The 14296-nt window shown below is 46.7% G+C and overlaps 1 protein-coding gene across 3 annotated transcripts in view; it reads right to left on the bottom strand.

Annotated features, from left to right (window-relative positions):
- Positions 1-14296, bottom strand: part of TNFRSF21 (TNF receptor superfamily member 21) — a 35218-nt gene that overhangs the window by 14014 nt on the left and 6908 nt on the right. For all 3 annotated transcript variants that reach the window (XM_030269953.4, XM_030269954.4, XM_030269955.4), the window contains exon 3: positions 12522-13019. In XM_030269953.4, coding sequence (XP_030125813.4) covers positions 12522-13019 — 498 coding nt within the window. The remainder of the gene's footprint in view (positions 1-12521; positions 13020-14296) is intronic.

Here is a 14296-nt window from a genome sequence, read left to right on the forward strand (position 1 = left end):
AAATATACACACACATCTCTAAAGTATCTATTCAACCTGATGTATTTTATATGTATTTGTGTATATCTGTGTATATATTATACATACTTCTGTATATCTCTATATATAACATAGGTATTTTACATATATATGTACATATGCTTATATAAAAAGAAGTACGTAAAAAACTATAAAGCTCCACAAAGATATTTTTGATGAAACCTCTTCTCACTTAAGGAAATCTTATCAAACCTGCTATATATAGACTTTAGTTTTCACTTCCAAACTAGATAACACAGCCTTGAGCCCACAGTTCTTGGAGCATCCACAGACGGTGCTAAACCTGTTCTAAATCAGGAACACCAAAGTACAATCCACATTTGGTACTTCCCCGCCTTCCTCCCACCACAGCCACCACACCTCCCTCCCCAGCTGTTACCAGACACGTGCTTGTACCACCTCACATGGAGTTGTGAGAGCTGGGGCTTCTACCAGAAAAGCTTGGCCCACCAGCCCAGCATGGGGGATGCAGCACACCCAAAAAGCCCCAGCCAACCAGAGGGCTTGGTTCTGACTATGGAGAAAAGGCTGTGAACCTGCTATTGGGATTTATTCTGGGGTGACTGATGTGACTCAGCTCATTAGGTACTGGTGCACACTGCAACACAACAGAGCAGCAGGAATTAAGCCTGGTTTTGTCAATGCTTCCCATTACTCAGATGAAGACCCAGTGGCCCTCAGTTCAAGGAACTGAGCTGTGTGCTTCCAGGCAAATCCCAAATTCCTCTTGCTCCATGACTTTGCATCCAGGCTGGCTGTGCAGAAGAACAGGAAGTTCAAACCACAGTGGCAGCCAAGTCCTTGTGCCTTCTGATATGATATACCTGGGTTGATAAGAAGCCCAGAAGACAACTGAGGTTTGGAGTCAGGTCCTTTAGAAAAGAAAATACAACTGCTTTTTGCATAAAACCAGCAAAATGCCTGATTTATGCAGCACTGCTTGATTTTATCACTGAATCCAGGGGATAACAAAAGTAAAAATCCATGAATACAAGGACAGAAAAAGCTCTGCAAGGCTTGTGCACCAAGATAATGACAGCAATGCAAAGAGGGATAATCATGTGTGGTACTGCCTATTATATATCCACATATAGATATATAGATAATGACTTATGCACTGAGATACAGATATATGTAGGTATATATAGGGAGAGTATTTAAGTCGTTATCTCACTGTATAAATCTTGCAGAGCTTTTTTACTCTCATATTCAGCAATTATTTTTTGCTAGGTTTATATATATATATATATATATATATATATATATATATATATACAGAGAGAGAGAGACAGTGCTGCCCATTTTTTCATGTACACACACATATCAAGTGAGCAGCACCAGGTCTCCCTGACACTGCTGCCCTGCAGTGAGACAATGAGCTATTGCTGGGTGGGAGCTTTGCCCACACCCACTCCCATGCACATCAAACACACAGAAGCATTAAACCATAATTTGCTGGTTTATGATCCCCATGTGGATCATCCATCCAATCCAGAAAAGGAAAAACCCATATACTACCTGCTCCCATGGACTTATTTAATGCTGACAAATCCCAGTGTTTACGACTGCTGTACTGGTGAGAGAAGTCTTCAGCTGCTCACAACTTGATTTGCACCGGTTTTATGCGGCAGCACGACATTTATGTCCAAATGTTCTCGCTCAGGATTTATGACAAAGCGCTCATGCTTCTACTGACATTTTCAAGTTCAGTATATTTAATCTCACCGTTCAATAAATTGGGCCCATAAACATGTTTATGTCCCTTGGCTATAACATCCCTGGGCACAAGAACACACCAGGCAGCCGAGGACTTAATGGTGCGTAATAATCTTTGGAGAACAAATGTTCCATTAAAAATGAATTTGGAAATGTCTACCTTAATACTATAAGTACCTTAAACTCATTTTCTTGCAACTATTAAATGAATTTAAGGCCCATATGTTCACTACATCCACTACAATATTGTGCAAACAAAACCCAGAGAGACATGAAGAGAAGCAAGAGTGCAGATTTGGCTCCAGTCTGTAAGAAAAACATTGTTCCCTCTGCTCTCAAAAAATAAGATTAAAACCATTACATGACAAGCTGCAGATGCACGCTGCCAAGTATTAGTGCTCACACTAAAATAAAATTCTTATAATAAGCTTATCATCCTAATACTTCCATATTTCCAGTAGATCTACAAACTGGAGCAAAAATCCCAGCTCCACCACAGGTCCTGGATCTTGTCCTTCTTCCTGAGCCATGTATGTGGACCGTCTCCCACCATGCCCATCTGCACACCAGGGCTGGAGATGGTGCTCAAAGGCCTCCAGACCACAGCAATCCCAAGTAAAATGGCCAAGCTCAGCAGAGATGGTGCTTTAACCCACCATTTCATGCTTCCCATGTGAGGCTGGTCACAGCCACGTTGGTGCTATGCTAAAGCTGCTTCAAGCTCTCCACAGCCTGAGTCGTCCTTGTTTTTTACCATAGGCCACAGAACAGCCTGGAAGAGCTGTCACCATCCTTCTGCTGAAGTGGGAGACAGCTCCACCCCTCTTCCATGTCAGGAACCATCACCACTGATCACCCAGCTGTTCTCATGCCTCAGACAACAGAATTAAAGAGGAACACCCACAGCTGCATCCGGCTGAGTTGTGTCTTCGGGATGTATTTTCCATGGTCAAGCAAGGATAGATTTGAAGGATCCAGGACATCCATACATGTCTTAGGTACCTGAGCAGGTGGCATTTCATTATCTTAACTCTGAAAGTCTCTAAATGCTGTGCTGGGCTATACCATGAATCCCCCTAATATTTTAAGGTGGTGATAACCACACCTTTAAACCAGGACAAGGCCAAAATGTTGTGCACAGGCCAGTGGGAAGCCCAAGGGAGTATGTACACACATGGGAACACAGGCACGACCAGGCACATCTACAGCCAGGGCAAATTGGGATAAATGGAGACAAGCCTGGAAATGGACAAATGCCTCCAGAGTGGCACAAGCAAACATAAATCCTGCCTCTCCAGAAAGGTCCTCCCTTCAGCTCATCTACAAAGAGGCTGAGCTGAAGGGAGGACCTCCCTGGAGAAGCAGGGCCTCCACTTCTCTATAGCCTCCTGTCAGGTAGTTGTACAGAGTGATAAGGTCCCCCTGAGCCTCCTTTTCTCCAGGCTAAACACCCCCATCTCCCTCAGCTGCTTCTCCTCAGACCTGTGCTCCAGACCCTTCACACCTGCTCCACTGCCCTTCTCTGGACACTGCTCACCTCTGTCTCATCTTCCCCATGAACACGATTTCAGTTTATTCAATGACTTCCACTTGCTTGTTTTGAATCTGGTTCAAGATTTTTCCCGTCCACTTCCTGCTCCATCAGAAGTGCCCCACCTCACTGCAGAACAGTTTGATGTAGACAGAGCCATCAGTCCCTCCACGTCACCAAGGTGATCATCAAACACACACTTGGGACTCGGCCGAGCTTTAATGGTTTGTTCTGGACAAGCCTCACTGGTCTCCCCAGCCGTGCTATTTGCAGGTTGGACACGGACCCAGTTCCTCAGCATCATTTGGCCTCAAGCAGGGCAAGGAGCCAGTGTGGTGTGGGGCTGTGACCAGCAGTGCTGGCACGCTCACCTACAGCACCTGCAAGGCACCGTTTCTCTGCTCTGCCATTATTTTTTCACATCTTCAAGCAAACTTGAGAGCAGAGGAAGAGGTGCCCCACACCCAGCAGCAGATGCAGGGAAGACAAACCACAGCCACAGAGGTGCTGAGGCTCCTTCCTCTCCCCACCCTCTCACAATGTCATTGTTTTCATTCTCAGAGCTCAAGTCAAACAACTTTATTCACCAGAGTGCTCCTCAAGAAAATACCACCTTGAAGGGGAAACCTCATGCTCAGAGCCCCTCCAAGCCACATGTCCTTTCACCCCACTAGTAACAAAGGGACACAGTGCATAGAAAAGGATTAACACATCAGTTGTATAGGTGCCTTATACAGCTGGGAAGGAAAGTTTAGGAGGTCTCCCAGGACCTGTGGCATACACAGTGCCACGGAATGAGCAGCTCAGCAGCCCAGGGTTCCAGAGACAGCTTCATGAAAGGCTGGATTTCAGGAAACTCCATGCTCCAGCCCTTCATCACCAGGGACAAGGTCCATCAGTTCACCCATGACGCTTGGGGCAACTGATCTCCACCATCCTAGTGCCAATCTGAGCTGGAGCACCTGGAGCTTCTACCACCTACATACAGAGGTATTCCAGAGATGGGCAGTATTAATCTGTGCACCACATGCTGTGACAAATCCTGACTGTGACAGGCAGGCTGGATGAAGCATTACAGACAGAGAGCACAGCCCAAGGGCACAGGCAAGTCAGACAGAAAAACCACAGTGATGCAGCCCAACCCTCCCCTACACCCAGATATAAGCTCCAAATCACTGCAAAGCCAGCTCTTCTCCTGAGCTCAGCCCACCTCCCTCCTCCAAATATCCTCCTGACTCATGTAAACACAGCCACAGCAGCCTATTTTTATGTCTGAGCACAACTGAGAGCCTGCACAAGAGAGCCAGGATGCAGCACATCCACACTGCAGCTGACAAGATACCACAGCTCAACCAAACCAGGACTTGGAAATCCCAAGTGCACAACACAAATACCTTTCCAAAATGCAAAAATTCCACTGACCACTGCCAAAAAGGGGAAGCTATTGGAAACTCAATTCCTCCCCCTGCCACTCAAAATATACTTCAGGTCCTAAATGAGGAAGTTTGAAGATGTACCAGGTCCTCCACCTGGGTCAGGACAATCACCAGTATTGGCATAGCTGGAGGATGAAGGGGCTGAGAGCAGCCCTGCCAAGGACTTGGAGGTGCAGGTGTGTTGTGTCCAGTTCTGGGGTCCCCAACATAAAAAGGATGTGGACCTGCTAAATCAGGTCCAGAGAAGGCTACAGAAATGGTCAAGTGGCTGAAGCACCTCTTGTAAGAAGACAGTTTGTTCAGGCTACAGAAGAAAAGGCTCCAGGGTGACCTTACTGCAGTCTGCCAATACCTGAAGGAGCCACAAGACGTCTGGAGAGGGCCCTTGAACATGGGCATGTAGTGACAGGACAAGGGGGATAGAATGAATGGCCTAAAACTGAAAGAGGGCAGGTTAGATTGGACATAAGGAAGAAATTCTTTCCTGTGAGGGTGGTAAAGCTCTGGAACAGGCAGCTCAGAGAGGCTGTGGCTGCCTCACCCCTGGAAGTGTTCAAGGCCAGGCTGGACAGGCTCTGAGGCAATCTGGTTAGTGGGTGGCATCCCTGCCCACAGCAGGGGGGTAGAAACTCGATGATCTCTATTTTTTTTTGTCAGACAGTTGGAAAGGACACACTCATGAAGATTAGTTAGTGATAGAATAGTTTTCCCAACCACGGAGGACAGTGCTGCTATCAGACCCTCCCAGGACCCAGTGATTCATATCCTTAGCAAGAGCTGTTTGGACAACAAACCACAAAAATATATGTTTGGAGTTTGTTGCATTTTTTTTAAAGACAAAACTGAAAATCTTGCAAGGCAGAAAGGGACTTCTAACAATCACTTCCCACAGGTTTTCTGGAAAATTACCAAACCAGACAGTGAAGAGAGGTCTGTGATCAGCCACATGTAGTTATGAAAATGTTTATGACCTGGGAACTTGAAAATCATAATGAGACAAGACCTCTTTTCCCAATACATTTTGTGGAAGTTATCTCTGTAACAGCCCCTTGGTCCAAGCCTCCTGAACTCCTGCCCACCACCACAGGATGCTGCTATACCAGTGACCTGCTGAGTGGATTTACTCTTGCTTTAGTTTGCATGAGAATGGCCAGCATAAGTATTTTATGTAATTATTAAATTTTAAACGGCTTTTGCAGAGTTAATCTTCATTATAACCCTCTGGGACAGCTGGTAACCCTGAGCACACACACTGCCACAGCCAGAGCCATATAAATATCCAGACACCCACAGATGCCAACCCAAGGATTAAATTCACCTCTTGCATTTTTTTTTCCTCCCAGTCTTGGAGAGTGAGGAAAAAACACAAAAAAAAAACCAACCTTGTTATTCAAAGAGTGATGTGTGAGAGCCCCACTGATGTGAGAAATCACAGCCCTTCCAGCACTGAAACTGCTGTCGGGTTTTTGGCAAAAACACCCTGGGCTCAGAGTGGTTTTCTACAAGGACAATCCTCTCCTGCAGAGCTGCCCTGCCTCCCACACTCGGCCCTACACCTTAATGGGCAGGCACAAATCCCAATCCCTCATTAAATTAATACAAGGGCCACCCAGGAATTTTGACCATTGGATAATTTGGGTTTTCTTTTATGAAGCAGATTTGGGAGCAAATGTTCCAGCTTCCAAAAGGAGCTCCTCACAGCCCTGCGTATGCTGCAGATAGATTGCTCACGTAGCAACACACATTAAAAGTGATCAAGCACCAGTCTTTGGTGCTAATGCAATAAGGCTGAGGAACAGGAGATGATAAAACCTGTACATGATTAGGTTTCTTCCTCTCTAAGCAGAACAGCAGCCTCCCACGTTTGCACTTTCCAAGGCTCCCTTTTATCATGAAGCCCTGGTCAGCTCTTGCATACGCCCTTTGGAAATCACATAGCTTCCCAAAAGGACAAAATGATTTTTGGGCAAACCTGAGCAATGTTTTACATTGGGTGGTTGAAGGATTGTCAGATGCCACCCCAACACTCCCATGGCAGAGGTTTGTGCTGCAGATAAAGAGTTGCTCCATCCCACCCAAAGCAGAGTACTGTGCCCGTGTAGGAGCAAATGCAGCATGAAATGCAGCAGAATAAGCTGCAGTGGGGGAGCATCCATACTCTTTGTGGTGCCCAGCACATTCCTGTCTCTTCCAATTTAACCAGCTCCCCTTCTGCCTGGGTGTCTCTCTGCAGAGGTGGACAGGCTGTCATCAGGGGACCAGCAATCATCTGCACATCATCAAGCTGCAGATGCCAGAGAAGAGGCTGCTTTGGAAAACAAAAACAAACACAACACCTTCCGCCTCTCTGTTTTGGCAGGTGGACAGACATCAATCCCTCATCTCATGCACTGCCTGCCAGAGCCGTATTAGGCTTTGCACACAAGCCCAGGGCTGCTCCTCTCCAGGCGTAGTTGCGGTTACTGAATTATGTCAGCAGCAATGGGCACACCTGCCCTCCGGAGATGCTCTGGGCATCTCTGCCCTACCTGTGGGCCTGGGCACAAAACCTCGAGCCCACTGCAGTTTGAAGCTGGTAAAGCTTTAGTGCTTGACAGGATTGTTTGTTTGCCCAGCTGTTTCCACAGCAGCTCCTCCATCCTTACCCAGCCTCCCAGTGTGATCCTCTGGCCACCTGCTGAGACCTGTTCAGGAGCTGATCACAGGGAGAACTACCTCTACCAAACAAAACCACTACACTAAGTGGCTCTCATCTCATTTACCCACACAAGCACTAAGGAGGGGTCCTAAAGCAGCATTCAGTGCTATGCTGTAGACCTGCGAGTGCCAAGTCTGCAGCAGTTTCCTTATACAGAGCAGCAGTTAAATAGGCCTGAGGAATAACATTCTCAGCTGGACTGTTTCCATGCATTGCTTCATCAGGTAATGGATCTCTAGAAAAGACTGACTCAAAAAGCTCACACATAACCTTAACGTGCTGTCTCTTGCAAAGAATCATGTAATTTTACTTTGATAAGCATCTTCCAACTAACCATAGATGAGTATCTGATTCCATTTGAGATCCAGCCTGCAATGACCCTGCCATCCCCACACCCCCACTGGTTATATTCAGGGGGGAGTGCTTTGGAGCTGCAGCACAGCACCAGGCTCTCCAAAGGTACAAGATGTGGTCCCCCTTCAACACCCTCAGGGACTTCCTTGGGAGCAGACCAAGCTCAAGCCCAGCCCTGGTCCCTCAGCAGCCAGCACACAAGCCAAGGACTACTCCCTACACATCACCAATGGCCCTCAATGTGCTGACGCTGACAAACCAAGACCCCCAAATCCCAACATTCCCCACTTCTCCAGCATCACATCTCAACTTCCCACTTTGATTTGGAGCCATTTTAAGCACGTGCTCTTCTACATGCAGTAAAGCCTCAGCTCAACCCCAGCTGCTAACCGCTTTTGCAGAACAGTTAATTTCTCTCATTATTTAACCAGAGGCTTCCTGGCTGTGCTCTCACCACCCACTGCAATAATGGGCAATTACAAGACTTGAAGAAAAATAAAAGGGAAGTGGCATCTCATGCCAGGCCAGCACTGCCAAGATCTATTCTTCAGTCTTTCAACTCCAAAAAACAAAAAAAATCACCAAACTCTTTTCTTGCCTCCTGGCATATCATTTCAGACAGCTGCTTCTACAGACAGGTTTTACCCTAACATTTTGAAGTCTTTGTCTTTTCATCCTCTGCTACTAAATGGATGAAAGCCAAAGGCAACAGTATCAGCAATTTCTGCAAAAATAATTCAATGCCATCTTCATGTTTGGCAAATGGCATGTTTGGTATGATGGCAAATCTGGCATTTCCAAGGCATTAGAGAGACAAGCTCCAATTCTCAGTGTTTATTGAAAGGCTCCTGAAAGCCCATTTTCTCACCTCTGGAAATGTCTGAAGAAAGGAAATGGGTATTTGGTAAAATAAAGGCATGAGCCTAGTGTGTAGACTATTCTTGATTTTCTAAACAAAAGAAGTCATACATACAAGGTTAAACCACAGAGCCCTATCAGCCCTGTACCCATGTCACTCAGGCACCACGTGGATAATTTCTGAGGAAAACTCTGACAAGCTGTCAACTGCTGGATCCCTATCTGCAGAGCTGCAAAGTAAGAGCCAGCTGAGGCAGCAAGAGGTCCAGTTTCTCCAACCACAGCTACACTGTTCTACCTTCTCAATCTCTCTCTGGACAGCCCCTGTTGTGAGATGGACACAAGGACAGACGTGGAGGTGAGCTGGCTATTAACCCAGGCCGTTAGTCACTGCAAGCTCTTCCCAGACTTCTGAATCATTTAATCCAGTGAGAAGCACTGGCATTTGCTGCCTTGGCTGGAACATATCCACAACTGAAGACATGGGTCTAGTTCTAACACCAGCCTCCCAAGCTACTTCTATTTTTATGTTTGAACTGTTATTTAAGGCATGTATTATGACCAGAGAGAGGACAAGGCACAGATACCAGCTCATGGGGAGATGAGGACAAGTGAACCTCCTTCTGACAACAACTGCTGATCAGGATCACATACCTATCTCAATTATTTAAACAATTCAGGTCCCTTCAGGAACTGGGGAAGTTTTAGCCCCTGCTTCCACCCTCTTTTGGTAAGGAGTCCAATCACAGTGCCATGACTATGCTCCAGCACTGAACAGTGCTAGTGCAACCCTGACCACACTTCACCCAGCACCCACACCTTGTAGAAATCAATAAAATCCCCCAAATGGGCAAAGCCTTGGATGCCCACCTGGTGCCATGGGAGGATCGGGGGATTGCCAATGTGAGGCCCGGAGCCCAGGACAGCTCCTCTGAGGAGAGGCTCCTGTGCCTACGTCAGACCCGGACTTTCCTTTCAAAGGTTAAAGCTGTTTACTGAAAGGATTAGGAGGGAAGAGATGGTAAACTAGGAACAAATGGGGGCAGACTGTTTGCAAGAGCTATGTAAACAGGCAATAAACACACCCCAGACCCTTGCTGATGTGCCAGCCAACCTCTGGATGGAAGTCATACAGATGTACTGCCAGCACCCAGCCCAGGGGCTTCACACCCAGCCACAAAGATCATTTACACCCCAATTGCCCTCTACACCCCTTGCGCAACCGCAGACAAGGCTGGCACCTGAACCTGGGGAGCAGCTGTGGTCCTCACATCTCAGGAGTCTTTGCTCTGGTAGCCTACCATGAAGGGATCCACACAGCAGCACAGAAGGGGAAAGATTCCCCCTCTGCAACAGCCTGAAGTTTGTTCCTTGCTAAACTCACCCCTGTCTGAAATGCTGCTAGAGGATGAAGCATGATTTGGGAACAAACACTGCTGGAGCAGCAGAAAGCTAAGCCATGACGCGGCAGCTCTGCAGAACATCTCAGCTGTACAGCCAGTTATTAAATAAAAGGTCAATTCCTTTACAGCACTACACCTCTCCTTTCAAGTAAACAGTCTTAAGAGCCAGACATTTCAACAGGAAAGGCAGAGAGGGATTTATGCTCCACCACAGAGGAGAATAATTTCCATATCTGACACGACAGAGAAGCACCACCAAGTAAGAGCTAATGAGCAAGGCCCTTCCAGCTAGTGCAACATGATTTGGTTTGTACTAAAAGCGAGACAAAGCATTAATTGTTTTGTGCCTGTTTGCCTGCCTTTATTGCACAAAGTTCATCTGAGGACATTTGGTGGCAGGAGGAAGTCACGAAGCCACCCATGCCAAGAGGGAACCTGCGTGACTGTTGCAGGAATGACTGGTGGTAAGGGCGCCATTCACCTCCCGACTGGAGAGGTTCAATCACACCAAGCTGGTTTATCACCTAAGTGTGGTTTTGCTGTGACACCCAGCTTATTTCCCAAGACAAAGGGAAAATTTAGCAAGGATCTTGCGAAATTTATGCAGCTGTTAACGTGACAGAGAAGGCTGGAACAACTCACCCTGGGAAGCACAGGATGAACATGAATGAAGCTGTCCCCTAAACGATGACATGATCTGGGAGGTGAGGTTATGGGTTAAAACAGGCCATCCATCTCCACATGAACCTTCTCTTACCTGCATGGTTTCTTTAACTTGAATCATTATTAAGTGACCCCATTCACAGCAGTGCCCACAAAGGCAGCTCTGAGGTGGCTTCCAGAAGGATCAGCTGCAGCATAGGCACTTAGGCATGGTCCGAAACACCAGGATAGAATTTAGAGCTGCACCTACTCAAAGCAGCATGGTCTGGTACCTGCACTTGAGCATTCCTTGTCCAGTACAAACTGCTCTGCTCTGAGGTGCTTCAAGAAACAGGAAAGCATCAGAAATTCAACCAACTGGTAATTAAATCTTGGGGAAAAGGGTTACTGCAAGTTAGCAACAACCACTCATTTCTGACCTATGAATCATGGCTAAACCCATGTATTCCTGGCAGTGCTCACAAGCAAGGATGTCTAGTAAGTTTCTGTAACTCCATTGCAGATCACTTATCACAGTCTCATGGACCATGCTTTGGGTGCCACAGATTTTAAGGACAATGGAGTGCAAGGGTTATGGGAAAAAGTTATAAGAAACAGAAAAAAGTTTAAGTGCAGCCCAAGAACACAAAAGAGTTAAAAGGAAACTGATAAGCAACACAAACACAAGAGAAAGCAGAAAACCAATTCCAACAAGATCTTACTGGTTGTATAAATGAATTAATGAAGGCAAACAAAGTGTAGGTCTATTAATCAGCAGGAAGGTGAAGAAAGTACATGACAGAAGACGCCCTATTCAAAACCTTCTTTGCTTTGTACTTGAGCACTCAAGGATGACTTTCATCAAGGACTGATCTCTCTTAAACCTTCCAATCTTTGTTCAATCCATTCTTTGTTTGCCACCCTCCCCCCCCCACCCCCCCCTTTGTTAAATGTGCTTTTCTAAAGGTTAACTGTGAACGGATGTTTAAGGTTGAGCAATGTCTGCACAAGATAAAAGGGAAGGTCAAAATTGCCACGGGATCTTTGTAGAGGAAGAACTGTGCATCTCACTAGGGAGATCATGGCTACTTGGTGCTCATGGTCATAACACCATTAGTTTATCACTGATTTTTACAAATTTCAACTTGAAGATTACAACATGTCATCTTTGAAGTCTCATCAGAAAGTTGACAGCAAATCATCCACTAAATGAGCAGAAAACACTACCAAAAAGAGAGTCCAGGCAGACCTGACAACAGGAGCTGTACACATCCACGACTCAGCCTTTAAGGATAACCTTTCTGCCTCCAGTGTGGGGAGAGGGCTTGGGACACAAGCCAGTACTTGGGATTTAGGGCTAAGAACTGAAATTGAGGCAGTGCCAAGAGATGGGGAATGACTCAGCCTTCCAGAAACAGACAGGGATGAGGGGATAAACGACAACACGAAAGACAGCCAGATCCATGCCTGAGTCACGGAGAAAATAAGAACCATACGAAACAGAAGAAAAACAGGAAGGGAAGAAAATGGGGGGGGGGGGGGGGAAGGTGCCTTCATTCAAAATCATTCTACCAATGGAAGAAGGGAAGAAGCTGGGTGAGAAGAAGAAAAGCTAGAGCAAGCAGGTGTCACCCCCTCCATTAATTCTTCCTTCAGGAGCAGGGAATTGGAAGGAGGAGAAACCAAGGATGAAGAAACATCTGAGGAACCATGCTTTGTGAGGGCTTTGTTCCCACTACAAGACCCACCAAATGAGGAAAACCACAGGTCCCTGTCTGTGGGGTTGGCTCCTCCACAGCCCTGTGTTGGAGTGGGGAGGACCTCACATGGTCACTACTGCTCACCATGCCCGTTGCAGTAATAGATCCACTTCTCTCTGTTCTGTGTGGGGGTGGTGGACTTTTTCATAATAGCTTTTTCCACAATGGCACTGGGATCTTGCCGAGGTCCCTTCTTCAGAGTCCGTGAGCTCTTTCTGACGCTGCAGACCACGATCACCACCAGGACCAGCAGCAGGAACAGGACGATCATCCACGGCAAGTGCTCGTTGATGTCGAAGTGCTGGTGGACGTTCTGTGAGCCTCGCCGGGGCGGCCTGTATGGGACGCTGGGCTTCTCGCCCCCCATCATCTCCAGGGATGGCTGCTTCTCCAGCGCTTGGCTGCTCTGCTTGTGCCGGTAGCTCTGGGCCTGGCCGGTGGTGCCGGAGCCCGTGAGGGTCCCGCCGATGCTGTCCGTCTCGTTGGCTGAGGTTTCGTTGTAGTACCGTGCCCGCTCCACCATGCTGCTGGACGCGTGCGGCGCTGGAGAGGGGACAAAATCGGGAACTGAAGAGTTCAGACCTGTGGGAGGAGAGGAGAGGTGAGTGCCTCGGCCCTGGAGATGCGATATGGCATCACATCACGGGCTAAGACCTGCCTGAGCATCGGCTTGGCCAGCAGACAGAAACCCAACGCCAGGCAGCGAGAAAGAGTAGAGGTGAAGTTGAGGTTTGCCGCTGGGAGCAGATGGGTATGGTTACAGAGGGAGCTTCAAGGTAAAACTGACCTGTGCTGGTTAAGGCTAGAGGCAGCTTAATACAAAAAATTAATTACCAAAGGCATGTTGTCAGCCTGGGTTTGTCCCACATTCAGCATTTCTCAGAAAACCAACAACTTTGAGTGAGTTGGTTTTTCTTTTTAGGTTTATGAACATTAATTTTAGGTCATTTGTGGAATTTCATATTTGGATTAAAAGTACAAAAAAAAAGGACAATTTGTAGGCTTAGTGTCTCTCCACTGGGTTTGTTAAGGAAGTAAAATCTCTTTTTTATCAGCTCTGCAAGCAACTGCAGATAAATCAACTAGCACTAGGTCTCTGAAGCAATCAAACTTCCCCTTAAGAGCTACCTTCCACCTTTATTGAGTCTCCTTATCAACCAACACCTCTCAGGTCCCAGCCAGATGTGAAATGTGAGCCAAAGCCTGGTGAGAATAGGAAAAAGGGCTGCAGTGGCAAAAACTACAGATTATTTTAGAAAGTCATCTTTTGCAGATTGTGTCTCATCCCAGCTGAGACAGAGAGTGGGTGTATTCGTCTGTACATGGTTTTGCCCCCAGTTTGGTTACCCAAAACACCCTAATCAGGACACAAACAGGGAAAATGCTTCAACTTTTACATAATTGTCAACAGCTGATTTCAAAGTTCAGGAAACACCCTCCTGTACACTCCCAATGATACACCAACGTCAGGGCAAGCTTTGAGACCTAACAAAGGTGAAGTGCTGGAAGCCTACCACTGTCAACACTTCTCTGCTATTATATTTACTAACTCAGCTGCTGAGCTCATCAAAAGTTGCATTTTTAAATTAAAATGCCTAATTTGAGACACTGTAGGGAAGCTGCTCTACAGGGAGTGCAGAATACCACCCTAAGTGGAGTCCTGCAGCACTCCTGAAACTAGCCACAGCTAAGGCATCACCATAAAGGCTGTGAGGATGAGCCACTTCCAATTAAGCAAGAGAAAGAGGAATTACACATATTAATCTTACAAGACTGTAGGAAAAAGAAGTTACAGGACAGCCCAGGCTCCTGCAGGGCTGTTTCAGCAGTGGTTTCCATTCAACCAATACTGCGACACA

This window comes from Taeniopygia guttata, chromosome 3, assembly GCF_048771995.1.
Source record: "Taeniopygia guttata chromosome 3, bTaeGut7.mat, whole genome shotgun sequence".
NCBI classification, from domain to species: domain Eukaryota; kingdom Metazoa; phylum Chordata; class Aves; order Passeriformes; family Estrildidae; genus Taeniopygia; species Taeniopygia guttata.